At 44.9% G+C, this 20,686-nt stretch overlaps 1 protein-coding gene across 1 annotated transcript; it reads left to right on the top strand.

The window, feature by feature from the left end:
- Window positions 1–3,254: 3,254 nt before the first annotated feature.
- Window positions 3,255–6,034, top strand: LOC136707116 (C-C chemokine receptor type 1). The gene has a single exon (XM_066681021.1). It carries the CDS (start codon window positions 3,388–3,390, stop codon window positions 4,525–4,527), a length of 1,140 nt encoding a protein of 379 aa, XP_066537118.1. The 5' UTR covers window positions 3,255–3,387; the 3' UTR covers window positions 4,528–6,034.
- The last annotated feature ends 14,652 nt before the right edge of the window (window positions 6,035–20,686 follow it).

The following is a 20,686-nucleotide window of genomic DNA, read 5'->3' as shown; positions in this document are numbered from 1 at the left end:
AAAGCAGGATTCTGGAGAGACACAGAGACAGAGCGGGACTCTGGAGTGTCACAGAGACAGAGCGGAACTCTGGAGAAACACAGAGACAGAGCGGAACTCTGGAGAAACACAGAGACAGAGCGGAACTCTGGAGAGACAGATACAAAGCAGGATTCTGGAGAGACACAGAGACAGAGCGGAACTCTGGAGAGACAGAGACAGAGCGGAACTCTGGAGAGACACAGAGACAAAGCAGGATTCTGGAGAGACACAGAGACAGAGCAGGAAAACAAGGCAAAACCGTGACAATGTAGTTAATATAATTCAATGATCAGCAGTGAATTTGTTCTGGGTGTGGTCAGTGCTCAGTGGTCATCATCAGTTTCACACAGGACAGAGACGGACACATGGTGAGAGACAGACCTCAGATGTGTCTCGTGTGTCCCTCAGAGTCTCGTAAATCCGGGCGTGAGAGGCGTAGGATCTGGGGCTGAGGTGGAGTGGACAGGGTCAGGGAGTTTCTCACTGTGTTTCTGATCTGTGTTCACAAAGACACTCACAACAACATCCACAAACGAGTAAAACAGAGTGGGAAAGAGAGAGGGGGACAGAGTGGTGAGAGAGAGAGAGAGAGAGAGGGACAGAGTGGTGGGAGAGAAAGAGGAGTGAATGAGTGTGAGAGAGGGACGGAGTATGAGAGAGAGAGAGAGACAGAGTGGTGGGAGAGAGAGAGAAAGAGGGGGACTGAGTGGGAGAGAGAGAGTGAGAGGGCAGAGTGGACTCCCACTTTTCCTCTCTCTCTTCGTCTCTCTGGTTCAGTTGAATGCTGTGGAGGAGTGCATGCAGAAGCTTTCTTAACAATCGCTCCTAGTAGCCATGGACGTCGTCCAGCCCGAGTTCAACAACCTGTCCTTTGACTACGCCTACGAAGACTACTACGCCATGGACTTCTGTGGATTACGGACCTTGTCTGAAGCATCATGTGAGGAACTTCAGCCAGAACTTTCTGCCCATTTTCTACTCATTCACCTGTGCCCTTAGCATCATCACTAACTTCACCCTGTTGGCTGTGTTCCTCAGACATCGCTCCCTCTCAGCATGGTCAGCGCTGATCTCCTCTTCATGGCCACGTTGCCCGTCTGGGCGGTTTACGCCAAAACCGAGTTTTGGTCCGAGATCATTCTGGCCGGAGTGACGTACAAGTCACATGAATTCCGATCTGGCCGTTCAGACAGAGTCCGTTTGCCACGGATCGGATATGTATCAGATCTCAATACCACATACGAAAGTGGCCCAAATCTGATTTTAAAAAGTCAGATTCAATGCCATTTGTGCTGTTCACACAGCCACAAAAACGACACATCGGTGTCACATATGACACAACAGATCGGATTTGGGCCATTTTTGCCTGCTGTGTGAACATAGCCTTAGGGTTGAAAAGCATGTACAAACCCACAAGAAGCTTCAATAACTCTATTTTGCAATATTTGGACTATTTTCTGTTTGTAGAATCATTTATGACTCATTGTTACAGGGCAGTGTAGCTCAGGCATCTCATCATTCTTCGGTGTTTGCAGAAAAACTAAACCTGGAAATTACAGATCTGTGTCGGACCAATTTTTAATCCCGCTTTACGCAAAAGCTGAGGAAGAAACCTTGGCTGGAACCAAGGCTCACACAGGGGACCTACCCTCCTCTGGTGAATCTACTGGTAACAGGAGTCGGTGAGGACTTCAGTGTAGGGGCAGCTCCGAGGCCAGTGGTGGTGGCTGGAGCGTGGGCAGCTGGTCTGAAGTGTGGAGCAGGAGCTTGACAGTCATCCATCAGTGTCCAGTGACAGGTGGGGGGCGTTTACTCAGAAAAAGGTAGAGGGGAGGAGTTAGTTGTGGTCTGTTTGGATGAATGTAAAGCAGAGAATGTGAACATTTCCAGAGTGTGGCTAATGACTCCGGCAGATCTGACTATGACAGCTTTAACTAAAAGGAGAGGAACCAGGAGGCCACACAGGTGCGGGAGCGTTGGGTCGGTCTGTGATTCCCGCCATTTGAGCACCGGAGGACAACAGACAGAGCAGTGTTACAAATTTAAAGTGAGTACTACTTATTGAGGTATGTTCGAATAAAAACGCTACTTTTGGGTTTGTTTTGGCGCTGTATTGTAGCCGAACCATTAGCTAAAATACTGTTTTAAGTGCTAGCAAGGTTTAGCTCGCTAACAAAACCAAAGTTTTAACTGAAATAATTAGGGCAAGGGGGAGAATATAAAAGCATTTGTAGAGCTAAATATACATATAACGTTGTTTCTCTGCAAACTCTTGTATGTTTAATGTGTTTAAAGCACTTTGTTCCAGTATGTTGTCGAAGATTTAGCCGTTACCTCACGGCCGACAAACGGGTGCGTCCCAATTCACTCTGTGCTCCCTCCGTAGTGCACTATTTCAGAGCAGAAATGTTGGCGTTTACACAAACAGCGCAGTTTATATCAATAATGTGCGGTTTGAACATGTGTCTGAATCCCAAACCGAACTATTATACACAGTTTGAGCGAGTAATGTGTGTTTCAAGTCCGTAGGGCACTAGTGTAAGGAGAAGTGAGCGGTGTGATATTCACCACCGTGCGCACGCGCGAGTGAGCGAGACTTCATTCCAGAACCTGTAAGACTCGTAAACCCCGCCCCCTAGAATAACACAAACACACGGCCATCACACAGTCACTTTACTCACTCGACACTTTATCTACACTTAGGACACTTTGTTATGGCTATTCATTCATTCTTACCTTCTGTATTCCATTTCATATTTATATTGATTTTGTACATACCGGTATTCGTTTCTTTTATATGAAAACATTTATAATATTCTTTTTATTATTTTATTTATTTAGTATTGCTCTTTGGGTGAAACAGGGTCCTTAAGATCACAGTTTTATTCCACCCCACAACTAATGCTGGGTTTGTCCCTATTGGACCCAGGGATTATTTAAACCCAACTATTTTTTAAAAGTGCACGTTGGTAAACAAGACAAAAACAAGGTCTGCACCTAGGATTAAAGGTAGTTTAACACCAGTGGAGCAGAGCCTTACCTGTGTGCAGATGGAACACAGCTGTTCTTATGGGAAAAAAACCCCAGAGAAATCACTTTAACTTTAAGTTAATATTCATAGTACAACAACGAGGAAGGCTGGAATATTTCAGAGGTGAGAGAGAGAGAGAGAGAGAGAGAGAGAGAGAGAGCGGGGGGACGGGAGAGACAGAGAGTAGGAAATATTGGGAGAGGAATAGTGAGAGAAAGAGGGAGGGAGGGCAGAGTGAACTCCCCCTTTTCCTCTCTCTCTTCGTCTCTCTGGTTCAGTTGAATGCTGTGGAGGAGCGCGTGCAGAAGCTTTCTTTACAATCGCTCCTAAGAGCCATGGACGTCGTCCAGCCCGAGTTCAACAACCTGTCCTTTGACTACGCCTACGAAGACTACTACGCCATGGACATGTCTGTGGATTACGGACCTTGTCTGAAGCATCATGTGAGGAACTTCAGCCAGAACTTTCTGCCCATTTTCTACTCGGTCACCTGTGCCCTTAGCATCATCACTAACTTCACCCTGTTGGCTGTGTTCCTCAGACATCGCTCCCTGAGGCGAACGCTCCCTCTCAGCATGGTCAGCGCTGATCTCCTCTTCACGGCCACGCTGCCCGTCTGGGCGGTTTACGCCAAAACCGAATGGATCTTCGGACACGTTCCCTGCAAGGTTGTGACCTTTGTCTACATGCTCGGACTCTACGGCAGCAACCTGTCCGTCGGCTGCATGATCCTCCAGAAATACGTGGATGTTTTTGGCACCGGGAGAAGCAGGAGAATCCTGTGCTGCTTCCTTTGGATCCTGTCTTTTCTGGCAACAATTCCACATCTGTACTTCGTGAAGGCTCACGAGTTCCGTGGCCAGAAGCTCTGCACCAATCAGTTCGAGCACAAAAACAGCTGGAAGATCTACTTAAGGTTCCATATGATTGTCCTTGGGTTCTGCTTGCCTTTCTTGGTTCTCGTCTTGTCCGTCACGCTTGTTCTCCGGACCTTGATCAAGAGAACTTTCTATTTACACGTCCAGAATCACGACAGGCAAGGTCTGAAGAAGACGTCCTTAAGAAGGTCCAGGATCTTGGTGTTGATGACCTGCTTCACGGTCATGTTTTTTGTTCTCTGGTTTCCCTACACCCTCGTCATCCTCCTGCACGCTCTGCAGGAGCTTCACCATTTATCCGAGTGCACCGTGAGCCTGCACCTGGACCTGGCCATCGTCGGGACAGAGTGTATAGCGTTCACACATGTTTACATCAACCCTGTGGCGTACGTCCTCCTGAACAAGAAGATCTGGAGAAGGATCCAAGGGTGCTGCTGGGTCCCGAGGGAGAACCTCCTACTCGGTTCCTCCCAAAGCAGTGGAGCCAGTCTGGAAAGTGGCTTGGAGTTGGAGTTGAAATCTATTCGGAGCCACAGACCTGAATCAGACGCTTCCAACGCAGAGAGACAAGGACACTTACTACCCCACGTAACTTAGGGTTTCATTCACTCTGACGCTGTTTTGCGCTTACTCTGTGTTTAACTCAACGAGGTGTGGTACCTCCACTAAACCAGTGCACAGCGATCAGACTGGTCTAACACTGGTGCCCCTACCTCCTAGAGCCCCTCGTCAGTTCACTGACCTTCACTGGAACTGTCCACTGACGAACCGAAGTGTACACAGCTCTGGGATTTTATACATAAACCAACATTAACACATGGGACATCACTCTACTTTAGTGTGTGTAAGGGGCGGGGCAAAATGTGCACAGGACTGAGGTAAGCCCCGCCCACCAGGTCTCCGACTGATGTGTGTGAAGTTCTGGTAAAATATTTAACAAAGTGTAATTTTTCACAGTAATTAAGGCAAGGCAAGTTTATTAACAGAGTGCTCTTCGTACACAACGGAAATCACAGAGCTTTACAAAACAATTAGGAATTTACAATTAGGAAAATGACAGTAAAACAATGAGCAATTAAAAAAAATTAATTAAAATGATCTGAAATTAAAACAATTACAGATCAATAAAAAAAAGAATCAGCAACAGGTTTCCACCCACGTCCAAAAACACATGTTGGTAGTGGATTGGTGACTCAAAAAATTCGTAGGTGTGTGTGTGTGAGTGAATCTGTGAGTGTGTGTCACCCTGTGAAGGACTGGCGCCCCCTCCAGGTGTGTTCCCTCTGGGTAGATACTAGACCCACCACCGCCGCCCTGAACTGGATTAGAAATTACAGACAATGAATGAATGAATGAATGAATGAATGAATTATTAAACTGAAAAAATCTAAACCTTTAAAACCTTAAAGCAAAATATTCTTTACATTTCTTTTCTGATTCATTTTAATAATTAAATTGGAAGTTTGTTTGTTTGTTTGTTTTGTGTAGCAGCCAGTAACGAATATATGTATATTTTTACTTACGCATATATTTAAGAATTTAACGTTGCAGTGTCCTAAAGTAAGACGTGTTTTTATCAGAACTAACAGCAAAAATACTTTTGTCTTCAGCTGTGTAAACTCTTCAAATTAAAAGCCTTATGTGAGTTTTGTCTTGTTCCATCAGCAGAAAATACATATTAAATGTGTTTTTTTACTTAAATATCAATAATAAATATATAGACTTTCAGATTTAAAGAGATTTAAAGAGAGTATTTTAATGAATCCAGCAACTGGTTACGTCTTACTTCCATGTCATTTATTATTTAATTAAATACACTTTTATTGATGTTGAGTTAAGCCTCGTTTATGTGCAGATTGTCTCTGGACCTCACACAAAGTCATAAACACTTTTTATTTTGGGACTTCTCAGATATCACCACATTTTTGCTGTTTTTAACCCATTCTTTACCTCTTTATTACATTATTTTATGTAAATTGAGAGTGTAATGTTCAGCTTTTTGTTGTGAATTGAGAAGTGAGATGTGTGTATGATGTCACTGTGATGATTAAAGACTATAAATGTGATCAGAGATGACACTCTACACCTGAGAGAACAATAAACAAACAGGATCACGCTGTACTCTTGTAGTAAACATGACTGCAGCTTTAATTCCAGAGACTCAGTGCTGTCTTCTATTGTTCTCTCTCTCTCTCTCTCTCTCTCTCTCTCTCTGATCTCTGTGAATGGTTATTTCTCTGGAATGTTTGACTGTTGCCAGTCTTCAAAACACTCCGGCCCTGTTCAAACCCAGCCAACAGAATCAAAGGGCAGTGGTGAGTGTAATCAGGTTAATTCACACACTCACCCAGTCACTCACACACTCACCCAGTCACTCACACAGTCACTCTCACACACGCTCACACAGTCACTCACACACTCATCCAGTAACTCACCCAGTCACTCACACACTCACACAGTCACTCACACACTCACCCAGTCACTCACACAGTCACTCTCACACACGCTCACACAGTCACTCACACACTCTCACACACGCTCACACAGTCACTCACACACACACTCACACAGTCACTCTCACACACGCTCACACAGTCACTCACACAGTCACTCACATGCTCACCCAGTCACACACTCATCCAGTAACTCAGACACTCACTTAGTCACTCACACACACACACTCACCCAGTCACTCTCACACACGTTCACAAAGTCACTCACACACACACTCACCCAGTCACTCACATGCTCACCCAGTCACTCACACACACACCCAGTAACTCACACACACCCAGTAACTCACACGCTCACACACGCTCACACAGTCACTCACACACACACTCACCCAGTCACTCACACAGTCACTCTCACACACGCTCACACAGTCACTCACACACTCACCCAATCACTCTCACACACGCTCACACAGTCACTCACACACTCATCCAGTAACTCAGACACTCACTTAGTCACTCACACACACACTCACCCAGTCACTCACACACTCACCCAGTAACTCACATGCTCACACAGTCACTCTCACACACGCTCACACAGTCACTCACACACTCATCCAGTAACTCAGACACTCACTTAGTCACTCACACACACACTCACCCAGTCACTCACACACTCACCCAGTAACTCACACACTCACCCAGTCACTCACATGCTCACCCAGTCACTCACACACACCTAGTAACTCACACACACACCCAGTAACTCACACACTCACCCAGTCACTCACACAGTCACTCACACACTCACCCAGTAACTCACATGCTCACCCAGTCACTCACACAGTCACTCACACACTCACCCAGTAACTCACATGCTCACCCAGTCACTCACACAGTCACGCTCACACAGTCACTCACACACTCACCCAGTCACTCACACACTCACACACACACTCACTCACCCAGTCACTCACACACTCACCCAGTCACTCACACAGTCACTCTCACACACGCTCACACAGTCACTCACCCAGTAACTCACACACTCACCCAGTCACTCAGACACTCACTTAGTCACTCACACACACACTCACCCAGTCACTCACATGCTCACCCAGTCACACACACACTCACAGTCTCTTATACACTCACTCAGTCACTCACACCCTCATCCAGTAACTCATACACTCACCCAGTCACTCACACACTTTCTGTTTTCTTTTTAAACACAAAGAGAATGAACAAACCATAACTTTGTGTTTATTCACCTCTCACCCAATGTCCTAATGTTTCTGGAGCTGGTTTTGAGACGTGGTGCTGTCCGTCTGGACTCTGGCAATGACACAGACATCTGACACATTCTGAGAACATTAGAGACGTCTGATTACACACTGCACTCTTCAGATCTCTGACCACCACCGCAGAGTCCTGACCACGTCCCGGAGGCTTCACACTGCGTCCTGTTTAAACCTGTCCTGACATGAAGGACACCGATCGGGAGTGGGCTCCTCTGTGCTGCACTCCGGCCCACTCTTGGCATTCGGCATGCTGTCCTTAGGCTCATGTGCAGCTGCTCTAGTGTCCCATTCATTCCAGTGGTTTTCTTTAGAGGTAAATACACACTGTCCTCACTGACATCAGCTTTACAATCACTTTTAAAGGCCACCGTGCTGCACACAGACACATTTATTCTCTGTATTTAACCCAATCCATGCTGTGAAACACATTTACACAGACACTAGTGAACACTAGGGGGTAGTGAGCAGTGCCCGTGGTGGGCAGCTCTAGCCACGGCGCCTGGGGAGCAGTTAGGGGTTAGGTGCCTTGCTCAAGGGCACTTCAGTCATGACCTGCTGGAGATCGAACCCTCAACCTTCTGGTTCCCTCTCCTCCAGGCCACGGCTGTCCCCTGTTAGTGATTTTAATTCAAAGCAATGCTTTAAAATATGATTCAGAGAATGTTTCCACATCGTTTGATGCTCTCCGCTCTGTGGAAAAAGATCTGGTGTTTGTACACATCCCTGGCTCCATACATGGGAAACGTTCTCTGTCTGAACTTTTAGTCTCTCTCTCTCTTTCTCTCTCTCTCTCTCTCTCTCTCTCTCTCTCTCTCTCTCTCTCTCTCTTTTCTCACACATGTCAGGAGTTGAGAGTGGAGTGGCTCCAAACGCTGAAAAGCACTGTGTCTTGGCTGATGAGGGATGCTAGAGAAATGAGTTATTGTCGCCACCTGGTGGGTCTGAGATGTACTGTGAGCGGGTATTGATTGATTGAATCGGGAGGCTTTAGTAATGTATTTTATATTTCTCGGTATTGTGAGTTGAAAGGCGATTTTTAGCTTTTATAATTCTGCGCAGCTGAGACTAATAGTTCATATTAACGCTGTGGGTTCGACGGGACGATAAAACCCCAGTGACACCAGTAACTCCCGCCTCTGCTTTTGACCAACCAGAGGAGCTGATGTGTTTGGCGTGCGCTGAGGGAGCCGAGTCAGGTGTTGCCTAACCGAATCAGAGGTGAATCGCCTCAGTCATAAGCAGGTTTCCAGCCGTGGTTAGTTGTTTGGACCTCCACAGTGGTATCAGAGGAGACCTGTAAAACCCGTTTATTGTTCACCCTGGCTCTTGTGGGACTTTGTTTACGACTTTTCTGACTCTGCTAGTGCTGACTGTATAAACGGGTGTAGTCCATCTGTTGAAGACCAAACAAATTAAGACTTGTGGGAATGTTCCTTTATTTCTTGTCTTTTTGACTGAATCAAATATATTTTGTTAAACAGCCTTGTCACTCATTTGACAAACCGTTTATTTGGTGTGGTGATGGCTCCTCTTTTACCCTATAGGGGGCGCACAGTTCCCCAAAGCACACCACAGCACCAACCGAGATGAGGATGTTGCTCTATTCCTGCTCCATAGGGGGGTAACACTGACTTGTTTCTGCTGTTACAGTTACATTACTTAAGGTGGAACTGACTCTAAATTCAGGAGAGCGCTAACTGCATGAAAGTAAACACAGAGCGAAAGTGCTACAAAACTAAACAGCTCGAGTTACACATGAGTTTCTGTGGGAATTCAAACAGTGAATAAACACTTACAGACAATTTACACTTCAGACACCAACAAGATACAGTCGCTTCTTACTCACACACACCGCTCCACCTTAAAAGATACAGACGCTTCTTACTCACACACACCGCTCCACATTAAAAGATATAGTCGCTTCTTACTCACACACACCGCTCCACCTTAAAAGATACAGTCGCTTCTTACTCACACACACCACTCCACCTTAAAAGATACAGACGCTTCTTACTCACACACACCGCTCCACCTTAAAAGATACAGTCGCTTCTTACACACACCGCTCCACCTTAAATAGACGAGGAGCATCTGAATGAACACACACAGAGGAGGAGTTTGTTTTGCTGAGGACTGAGGACAATCTTTAATCAGCTGGACTCAGAAAAAGGGGTGTCCACAGACTTTTTAAAACACATTGAGTTCTAGATCTAGATCTTCATGGGTCTTCACAGGTGAGTTTACTTTTGATCCTGAAGTACAGTCAGGCGCAGGTGTTTATCCTTCTCCTCCAGTAGGGCACCATAAAGAACAGAGCTGGAGACTAGTCTTCAGAAACTAAAGAGCAAATCTGAAGCAGCTGTGAGTGAGAGCTGTGGAATGTGTTATGTGCTTTGTCCAGAGGGGGGCGATATATTCAAACACATAGAGGCTGTGCTCAGAAACTGACAAACCTTGGACATAAGGCCCACTGTCCTGTACACACAATCTTCCCCAGTCAGATCATCTCAGATCTGGTCTAGAGTTTAATACTTCTCACAGAGGACACAGTGAGGAGACAGAGAGGGTAAAGAGAGGACACAGAGAGGCAGGAAAAGCCAGTAGAAAGTCCATAGACACAGAGAGGGTGTAAGATACATTTAAAGAATAGAGTGGGGCACAGAGTGTAAGAGAGGGCGCATAAACGGGGCGTAGAGGGGGCATATCAAATCAAATCAAATCAAATTTATTTGTATAGCGCCTTTTACAACTGACGTTGTCACAAAGCAGCTTCACAGTTTCAAAACAGAACATTTAAATCAAAGCCCAATGCGAGCAGCCGAAGGCGACAGTGGCAAGGAAAAACTCCCTCGAGGCTGGAGGAAGAAACCTCGGGAGGAACCAAGACTCACAAAGGGGACCCATCCTCCTCTGATCAAACTAAAGCATAAAGAACAAAAAAAGGGCAGAGAGTGTGTGCAGGAAGAAGTCACAGGAAGAGTGCACACAAGGCCCTATAAGGAGTGCAAAGAGGGCCCAAAAGGCACTTCTGCCCTCTGTGAGTCCTTGGTTTAGTGAATTTGGTGCATTTGGTTCTGATCTCCTACTTAGGTCTGATCTCATCCTCAGGTCTGATCTTAGCTGATGGTGGATGTTAACTGGTGTATGGTCAGTGTTCTCCTTATCACTGCATTCATAATGTTTATAACCTGGTCCTGTACAGTCTTGGCATGAGCAGTAACTATATCATCCACTATCTGTCTCTGTCTCTCTCTCTCTCTCTCTCTCTCTCTCACACACACACACACACACACACACACACACACACACACAGATAAAGATTAGTTCCAGTGAACTGGGACCTTTGTGTCCACAGGGTGGGTCTGTATTGGTTAATAGCGTGTGATGTCACTGACCTGTTTTATTAAGACACTTGATTATTTTAGTGTTTGACCGAGAGGTGTCCAAACCACCACTGTGTGTTATCTCCTCACGCAGTCCATTAATGATCAATAGACCACGGTTACTGACCCTGCGTTCTGATTGGCCGAGGCCCCCTCCCACCCTGTTTCCTCGTCCTGTTCCCTTTCCTCAGGAGACAATGGGCTCGGCCGGACAAACCGCAGGGTTATTCACGTGAGGGTCGATGACCGGCTCTCAGCAGAGGACAGTGTTACAGCGCTCTCCTCTACAGCGGGAAGTAATTATTATTTTATTAGCAATGAATCTGTCGACTATTCTTTCAGCAAATTAGTTGGTTATTAAGAAAGTAATCGATATATATCACTATTCTAATAGAAATGGCCCTAATATTTCTGAACTCTGTTTAAAACATTAGGTTTAAAACTGTAAAATGATAAATGTCATAATTTTGTATTTAATATAAACACAGTTTTGCTGGAGCCAGCCCTTTAGTCGTTGTTTGTATGAGTTATATTCAGAAGTAGGGCTTCGTCTAATTATTATTGTGTTATTTCGGTCGTTATTATCTGACACGTGATTCGATTAGTCAGTGATTAAAGATTACAAACAAACATTTAAGGTGGAACAGGAAGACGGGCTGTTACCCGATTTTAAGGTGGAACTGGGCAGGGAGTGTGTGATTCTTGCCACACAATGCTCTAGTTTAGATGAGATGTTTTGTCGTTAAAAATTAAACCCACACACTTCCGCAGAGTTACACAACCTCGTCTTTCGGTTTTTGTGCCCAAAGTTAGTGTAAGTTTACTGTTAAGAGTTTTGTGCTGGGTGTAGTCCTGTCCTGGTTTGGTCTGAGGCCTGCTATTGGTTCTCGTAGGTGTCAATCACTCCTGACTAGGGGTGTAACGGTACATGCATTCTTTATGGACCGTCGCGGTTCGGTTCACGCAATCGCACGCAGAACACACGGTACATGAAGTCTATAAAAAGAAACGAAAACAATGAACGTAGCTAATGCAGAACTAACGTTTAAAGGATAGTTACAACCGGAACCTTAATACTGCTCAATTGTTGCAACGGAGCTATCCACTTAGACTGCAGCTCTGAATACAGTGACTGAGCATGGCAACTGAGCACCGGTGAGAGGAAACGAGACCCAGGAGTTGGAGCACACGCCTGCTTCTTTTAAATCATCTGTGTGGGTTCCCTGTGAACTATAGCATCGCTGGAGAGAGAGTGGTGAACCGGACGAGGACAGTTTGTCGGCGCTGTGCGACAGTTGTGGGGTACACTAACGCATATTCGGCGGCATCATCCAGACGTGCCAATAATCAGAATCGATTAAAAAAAAAAACCTTCAACTACCACAACTCCCCACTGCTTTTAAGAAGCCTCTGGATCCGAAATCAGACCGGTCCCAAACCATTACTGAAGCAGTTGGCACATTCATTTCTTCGGGTATGCCACCTTACTCAGTGGTAGAGAATCGTGGTTTCAAGTGTTTAATAAAAGTACTCGAGCCCCGCAGGTCCCTGCCATTTACAGCCGTAGAAAAAAGCGCTGATTGAGCGTGAGTTGTCCGAGGCACCCGCTGTTGCACTGACGGCAGATGGATGGACTTCTCGTTGTTATCTCACAGTCATTGCCCATTTCATCAACTCGGACTGGGAAATAAAACAATCCAGTTCTACAAACGCCCTGTGTATGAACAGCACACTAGCACTCACCTAGCCGACAAGCTACGAGAAAGGTCCGATTCATCCACTGCAGTGACCACGGACAATGCAAGAAACATTGTCAAAGCTGTCAGTGAAGCAGGACTGGGTCCACATGTTGGACGTCTTGCGCACACTTTAAATGAAGCATCACAGAAAGCAGTGGCAGTCAACCAGGTATCTCCACTTCTGAAGAAATTGTTTCTTGTTTCCACTGAAGCAGCTGCACATGTTTTGAAAAGCAGGCAGGAGATGCTTAACTTGTCAAAACACCGCCTTATCAATGATGTGTCCACACGCTGGAACTCTAGTTACGCCACGGTTGAGCGGTATCTTGAGCGGCACACTGCTGTTTACTCTACGCTGACAGAGAGGGCTCTCAAACGCAGGGAGATTGCTGATCTGTCCGATCGAGAAGTGAGCCTCGCTGAGTGTCTGACTGAGACCATGAAACCTTTCAAGACAATCACTACAACACTGAGCACGGAAGTGACACCATCGGTTTACCGCTCAAAACAATGATCCTCAAAGCCATGGAACTAAATGATGGCGACACACCTGCTGTCAGGGAAATCGAGCATGACATCAGAGAAAACCTTCAGAACAGACGCTCTGACCCTGGACTTCAGGACGTCTTCACAAATGCACTGCTTTGGATCCAAGGTTCACACTTCCTCTGCCTGCCGTCTCAGAGTCTATGACGACCTCATCGTACCAGACATTCTAAGAAGAGCAGAACACTTTGGGATTTTGATTATTTATTGATTAATTTCATATTTCAAAATATGTTCTCACAAATATTTCTAGTTATTAACTCTTTGTTGTGGTTTCACGCTGAGTGAGAACAGACTACTGCGGCCAGTCCATCTGCTTCACAGGTTTCTCCAGTGTTAGCGACTGCAGAGTCAGAGGCCGTTTCTTCCCCACCCCCGAAGAGGTGAGCCATGGCAGAATTATTGGGCCCACTCTTTGGAACTGGACAGAGGATTCAGTCTGATTTAAAGCAGCAGCTGAAAGATGAAGTGCGTGTCTACACGGCCAAGGACTGCCTTTCAGTCGACTCAAACCCACTTTCCTCATGGGTCTATTTATCCACATTTAGCTGTAGTGGCCCACTGTTACCTGGCTATACCTCGGTCCCTAGAGAGAGGGTTTTCTCAGCAGCAGGTGACAGTTACTGCCACTGGATCTGTCCTCTGTACTGATGATGTGGACAAACTCATTTTTCTGAAGAAAAACCTGAAAATAGAATGAATGAGTGATTAACCACTGAGGGGTTAATTTAATATTTGATTTATTTTACATTTATAAAGAAAGAGTGACTCAATTTACAGTCGTTATAAGCTCCTAAACATTTTATTGGATCTTATTTGAATGATTTTGCATTTGCACACCTGGAAATGTTCAGTTTTTGTGATGCCTTTTGCATCTGCCATAGACTGAAATATTTGAAAAGTTCATTCATTCATTCATTGTCTGTAACACAGGGAGAACACACCACACTCCTCACAGACAGTCACCCGGAGGAAACCCACGCAGACACAGGGAGAACACACCACACTCCTCACAGACAGTTACCCGGAGCGGGAATTGAACCCACAACCTCCAGGCCCCTGGAGCTGTGTGACTGCGACAACTACCTGCTGCGCCACCGTGCCGCCCATATTTGAAAAGTGCGTAATTTATTTTAGTATTTTCAAAAACAAGCAGTGTTTTTCAGTTTGGAGCCTAGTATAAACATTTATAAACATACAAAGAAGTGTAATACAGCATTTGGTTATAATGAAGATCCAATGTTATTAAGTTATACAAAATTCCCAGCCTCTTTATTTTCCCCACCAACTGTACTGAACCGTGGGGTTTATACCGAGGTGCGTACCGAACCGTGGGGTTTATAGCGAGGTGTACCGTTACACCCCTACTCCTGACCCTCCAGTTAAGAGCAGTGAGCTGATCCCGCCTCCCTCTGTGTAATACGACTCCTCAGAACGCCTTACGCTTTCAATTCACAAAGACTTTACGTACAATCTTCAGGTTTCCTGGCGCTGAGAGCTTCAGACGCTGTGGCACCATTCCGCGGGAAATAAAGGTGTTTACTGCGGCGCGGTGAGAGGTGTTTGTTTTATAAAATTATTAACGATTTCCACGAGTTTTATTTTTAAACTGAATTATTACTGGATTTTCCCAATACTTTTTTTACCAAATGAAAATGCTTTGACCGCTCCGTCTCCTAAACGCCTCACATTAAATCTAAACCGCCGTGGACCGGAGTGTGGAGGCCATTCTCAGCGCCGGAGTGATGTAAAGTCACATTAATTCAGATCTGACCGTTCACACACAGTCACACTGCCACAGATCTCTACAGAAAGGGCCCAAATTTAACTATAACTTCACATTCAGTGTGATTTGTGCTGGTCACACAAACGACACGTGTCACATATGAGGAAACGGATCGGATTTGGGTCACTTTCACCTGCTGTGTGAACACACACTGTGACTCTGGGGGTCAGGGAGCAGGGGGTGGGCTCTGGGAAAGTGACCCTGAGGCTGAGGTTTTGTCTGATTCGTCTGTATCTGTGGTCATTCACTGGTTAATATCAAGTGAAGCTGCGGAGTGGATTCTGGAGCCTGCAGGAGCAGGAGAAAGAAGCAGAACTGGATCCAGTTCATTGTGTTAAAGTGTGTGTGGACGCTGTGGAGAGCAGGGGGGACTGATGAGGGACTGATGAACTGCTGCCTCTGACTCTTTACTCCTCTGAGGGCAAGGGTTCAGGGAGCTGTGGGGATTAGTAACAGGTTGAAGTGAGCTCTTATCTCAGAGATAAACTCAGCTTTGATCCTCCTCCTTCTGCACTCAGCACGCCGTAAAACAGTCCTCCACCGTTAGCCTGAGACCACTGGGAAACCAAGGCCAAGGAAAACCAGGGTCTGACCCCCCTCCCCCTCAGGGTTTCAGACGCTGACCCCGTCCTGTGTGGAGGACGGAGGGTCTGTGTTCACAGCACGGGGATATAATACATCAATACTGTGTGTGTGTGTGTTTGTGTGTGTGTTTGTGTGTGTGTGTGTTTGTTTGTGTGTGTGTGTGTGTGTGTGTTTGTGTGTGTGCATTTGTGTGTGTGTGTGTGTGTGTGCGTTTGTGTGTGTGTGTGTTTGTGTGTGTGTGTGTTTGTGTGTGTGTTTGATTGTGTGTGTGTGTGTGTTTGTGTGTGTTTGTTTGTGTGTGTGTTTGTTTGTGTGTGTGTTTGTGTGTGTGCATTTGTGTGTGTGTGTGTTTGTTTGTGTGTTTGTTTGTGTGTGTGCATTTGTGTGTGTGTGTGTGTGTGTGTGCGTTTGTGTGTGTGTGTGTTTGTGTGTGTGTGTTTGTGTGTGTGTTTGATTGTGTGTGTGTGTGTGTTTGTTTGTGTGTTTGTGTGTGTTTGTGTGTGTGTTTCTGTGTGTGTGTGTGTTTCTGTGTGTGTGTGTGTTTTTGTGTGTGTGTGTGTGTTTGTGTGCGTGTGTTTGTGTGCGTGTGTTTGTGTGTGTGTGTTTTTGTGTGTGTGTGTTTGTGTGTGTGTTTGTGTGCGTGTGTGTTTGTGTGTGTGTGTGTGTGTTTGTGTGTGTGTGTGTTTGTGTGCGTGTGTTTGTGTGTGTGTGTGTTTGTTTGTGTGTTTTTGTGTGTGTGTGTGTTTGTGTGTGTGTGTGCGTGTGTTTGTGTGTGTGTGTGTTTTTGTGTGTGTGTGTTTTTGTGTGTTTGTGTGTGTGTGTGTTTGTGTGCGTGTGTGTTTGTTTGTGTGTGTGTGTTTTTGTGTGTGTGTGTTTGTGTGCGTGTGTGTTTGTGTTTGTGTGTGTGTGTGTGTGTGTCATGAGTGTGTTCTGGGTGTTTACTCATTCCCCAAAAGCGCTGGTGATGAGCCCCAGGAACCAGTAGATGATCTGTGAACATGGCTGTGTTAGCTGTTTGTGTGTGCGTGAAGCTGGTTTCGGCTGGGACAAGGCTGTCACTTTCCCTGTCAGCCAGCCCTCAGGTGCAGAGAAGAACCACCCCAGCTTCTACTCCACCATCATCTACTGCCACTTCCCCACTGCAGTCCCCCAGACTGTCCCCTAAGAATAATCACACTCCATCACCACCTAGAGCACCTCAACGGAAAAGACAAGCTCCTCAACCCCCGGAAAGGCAGCTTCGCTCACGGCCCCATCGCCAGCAGGAGCTTCACACAGCTTCGTCAGCTGATAAGGGCGAAGAAAAGTGATGTTTCTCGGGTCCTGGCTGCTGCAGTGATGATGTCAGCAGTAACATGTTTTCAAAACAAGCTTGGACCTTTGATGCCTGTAATCTCTCCCATTCCAGTACTTATCAGAGAGAGAAAGAACAGGGAGTTCAGGTCAGATTCGGTTGATGAAGCCAATCTACAGCATATAAAATGTGAGACAGAGATTCTGTGGCAAAATGCACGAGTTACTGAGTTATCTCTTCTAAATATCAGATCTCTCACAAACAAATCACACTTAATCTATGATTTTATTACAGCACATGGCCTTGATTTTATACTTTTAACTGAGACTTGTCTAAATGAATGTAGTGTTGCAACTGTTTTATTGGAGTCGGCTCTTCCAGATTTTCATTTTTTAAAAGCATCTTGTGCCAGCAGAAAAGGTGGAGGTCTAGCTGCTCTGATCCATGGTTCTTTTCAGTGCAAGCTGTTATCATTTGGTGACTTCACAACATTTGAGAATCTCTGTGTAGTTCTGAAAGGGACACCACAGATATTACTAGTAACTGTCTACAGGCTTCTGAAGTACAGCGCTAATTTTATTGATGAATTTACAGAGATGCTGTCCTTTATTTCTACAGACTTTGACCATTTTGTTATTGCTGGAGACTTTAACGTATCGACAATCCCAAGGATTGTTTTGCCAAGGTACTACTTGCCATATTGGACTCTTTTGGCCTTTCACAGCATGTTACAGGGAGTACTCATGGTCATGGTCACACGCTGGATATTGTTATCTCAAAGAGTCTCAACAGATCAGTGACTGTGAAGGACGTCGCACTGTCAGATCACTACAGTGTGTTCTTTGATGTGTGGTCCTCACCAGTCAGAAACAGAAGAGATTGTGTCAAGAAAAGGATGATAAAGGACTGCACAGCTACACTTTTCATGAGTAAAATGTGCACTACACCATGTGAACGATCCAACACTGTGGATGATCTGCTGAATAGTTTTAATACAAAAATTGTCAGTGTAATGGATGAGATTGCACCAGTTAAAATGAAGGCTATGTCTTACAAACAGAAAACACCATGGAGAAATGCTTCTGTTGTTCAAATCCAAAAGAGGGAGTGTCACACAGACAGAACACAGATGGCGTAAAACAAGTCTTCATTTTCACAAAGAAATCTACAAAGATAGGCTACGTCAATACAACGTGACAATATACAAAACACGACAATCCTATTTCTCTAGCATCATCAACAATAACACTAACAACAGCAAAATCCTCTTCACCGTGGTCGACAGACTTACTAACTCACCCACACCAATGGCCCCTGAATTAGTATCAACTGAGAGATGTAATGAGTTTAGAGCATTCTTTGTTAACACTAAAATCCAGAATATCAGACGAGTGATTAGTACATCTACATCCAACAATGAGTCTGTACCCTCTCCATCAACTCGTAAAGACTCCTTAGTTAAAATGTCAGAGTTCAGTTCTGTTGACAGTAATATTTTAATCGACACAGTTAATCATCTCAAATCATCCACTTTCAGTCTCCACACACTACCAACCAATTTTTTAAAGAGTGTGTTTCACACTACAGCACCAGACTTACTCCACATTGTAAACACCTCACTCATGTCAGGGGTCTTTCCGAGCTCCTCACTAAAAACTGCAGTTGTAAAGCCTCTTCTAAAAAAGAAAAATTTAGAATCTTCTCTGATAAGTAACTACAGGCCAATTTCTAATTTACTGTTCAGTGGCAAAATCACCGAGAAAATAGTTTTCAGGAAAATCACTAGTTTCTGGTCCATTAACAGTAGCCTAGACAAATTCCAGTCCGGGTTCCGGTCTAATCACAGCACTGAGACTGCTCTAATCAAGGTAATTAATGACATCTGCTCAAATACAGAGGCTGGAAAGGTATCTCTTCTATTACTTCTTGACCTTAGTGCTGCCTTTGATACCATTGACCATAAGATTCTTATAGATAGACTCTCAAACTGGGTTGGACTCTCAGGAACAGTCCTGAAGTGGTTGGTTTCATACCTGGAAGGCAGGAACTACTTTGTAGAAATAGAAAATAATATTTCAGAGAACATGCCAGTAACCTGTGGTGTCCCCCAGGGCTCTATTCTTGGTCCACTTTTATTTAATTTATATATGCTTCCTCTTGGCCAGATTCTACAGAACTATGGGCTGTTCCTATCACAGCTATACAGATGATACTCAGATTTACACAGTCCTCTCCCCAAACGACTCTGGTCCAGTGACTTATTAAGAAAGCGCCTTGATCACATCACAAACTGGATGGGACACAATTTTCTGCAGCTGAATAAAGATAAAACTGAGATTATACTATTTGGGAATAGCACTGTGAGACAAAGATTGTCTACGTATCTGGACTCGAGAGCCCTCAAATCTAAAGAACTGGCTCACAACCTTGGTGTATTAATGGACTCAGGTCTCAGTTTTAGTCTCATATTACAGCGGTTACTAGATCAGCAATTTACCATCTTAAGAACATCAGTAGATTAGAGATTTTCTGACTAAACCAGAGCTGGAGAAACTTATCCATGCTTTTATTTCTAGCATTGATTACTGTAATGGTCTCTTAACTGGACTTCCAAAAAAGACCATTAAACATCTTCAGCTGATTCAAAATGCAGCTGCCAGAGTTCTCACTCGGAGCAAAAGAAGAGATCACATCACCCCCATCCTCAAATCCTTACACTGGAGACCAGTCTGTTACAGAATAGACTTTAAGGTGTTATTACTGGTTTATAAATGTCTAAATGGGGTAGGACCAGTGTATTTATCAGATCTGCTACAGAGATATGAGCCGAGCAGAGATCTCAGATCTTTAGGAACTAGACTTAGTCCTGCCTCGGGTCAAAACTAAACATGGAGAGGCAGCGTTTAGCTCCGGCGCCGCTCATAAATGGAACCAGCTGTCTGAGAATATTAGAAGTGCCCCAACGTTAGACACATTTAAATCAAGACTTAAAACTCTCTTGTTTGAGCAGGCTTACAGCTCAGTTTAAAATATTCTTCACTTTTCTGTAACGGCATTTTATTTCTTTTCATTTATTGTCATTTTAAATTGTTTTAATCATTTTAATCATTTTACTCTTTTTATGTAATTGTCTTATTGGAATTTATGATTTTACTCTGGCTTTTAATGTCATTTCTTTTTCTGTAAAGCACTTTGAATTGCTTCTGTATGAAAGGTGCTCTATAAATAAACTTGCCTTGCCTTGTTGAACTCAGACCCTCCTCGACACTAAGAGCAGAATAAGAGTGTTGTGCTTTAGCAGTGATCACACACCGGAGCGTCACAGCGTGTTTATAAACATCCGCCGCAGTTCAAACAGAGATCAAAGACTGTATCCACATCAGCGTCATCAACACGAGGGAGTAGTTTTATAACGAGCGCCCATGTCAAACCTCACAGAGGAGTAGCCACTCTCCGCCGGGGGAATTCAGACCGGCTCTAACTTCTGTGCCTCCTCTAATCGCAGCAAACGCCGTTCCCGTTGCTGCTTGAAAGTTCAAAGAGTCCAGCTGAAGATACAGGGTTTACATCAGGGCTGAGCTTCCTCTAAAGGCCAGCGCTGACCGTATGATTGCGTTAATACTATCTTTCAAACTCTTATCTGTAGCAGTCAGCTCCATTTTCTAA

The sequence above is a fragment of the Hoplias malabaricus genome, chromosome 9 (genome assembly GCF_029633855.1).
Source record: "Hoplias malabaricus isolate fHopMal1 chromosome 9, fHopMal1.hap1, whole genome shotgun sequence".
NCBI classification, from domain to species: Eukaryota; Metazoa; Chordata; class Actinopteri; order Characiformes; family Erythrinidae; genus Hoplias; species Hoplias malabaricus.
This window is presented reverse-complemented; position numbering and strand designations above follow the sequence as displayed.

Coding starts and splice junctions, on each gene's coding strand:
- LOC136707116 (XM_066681021.1), top strand. CDS start 3,388: ATGGACGTCGTCCAGCCCGAGTTCAACAACCTGTCCTTTGACTACGCC.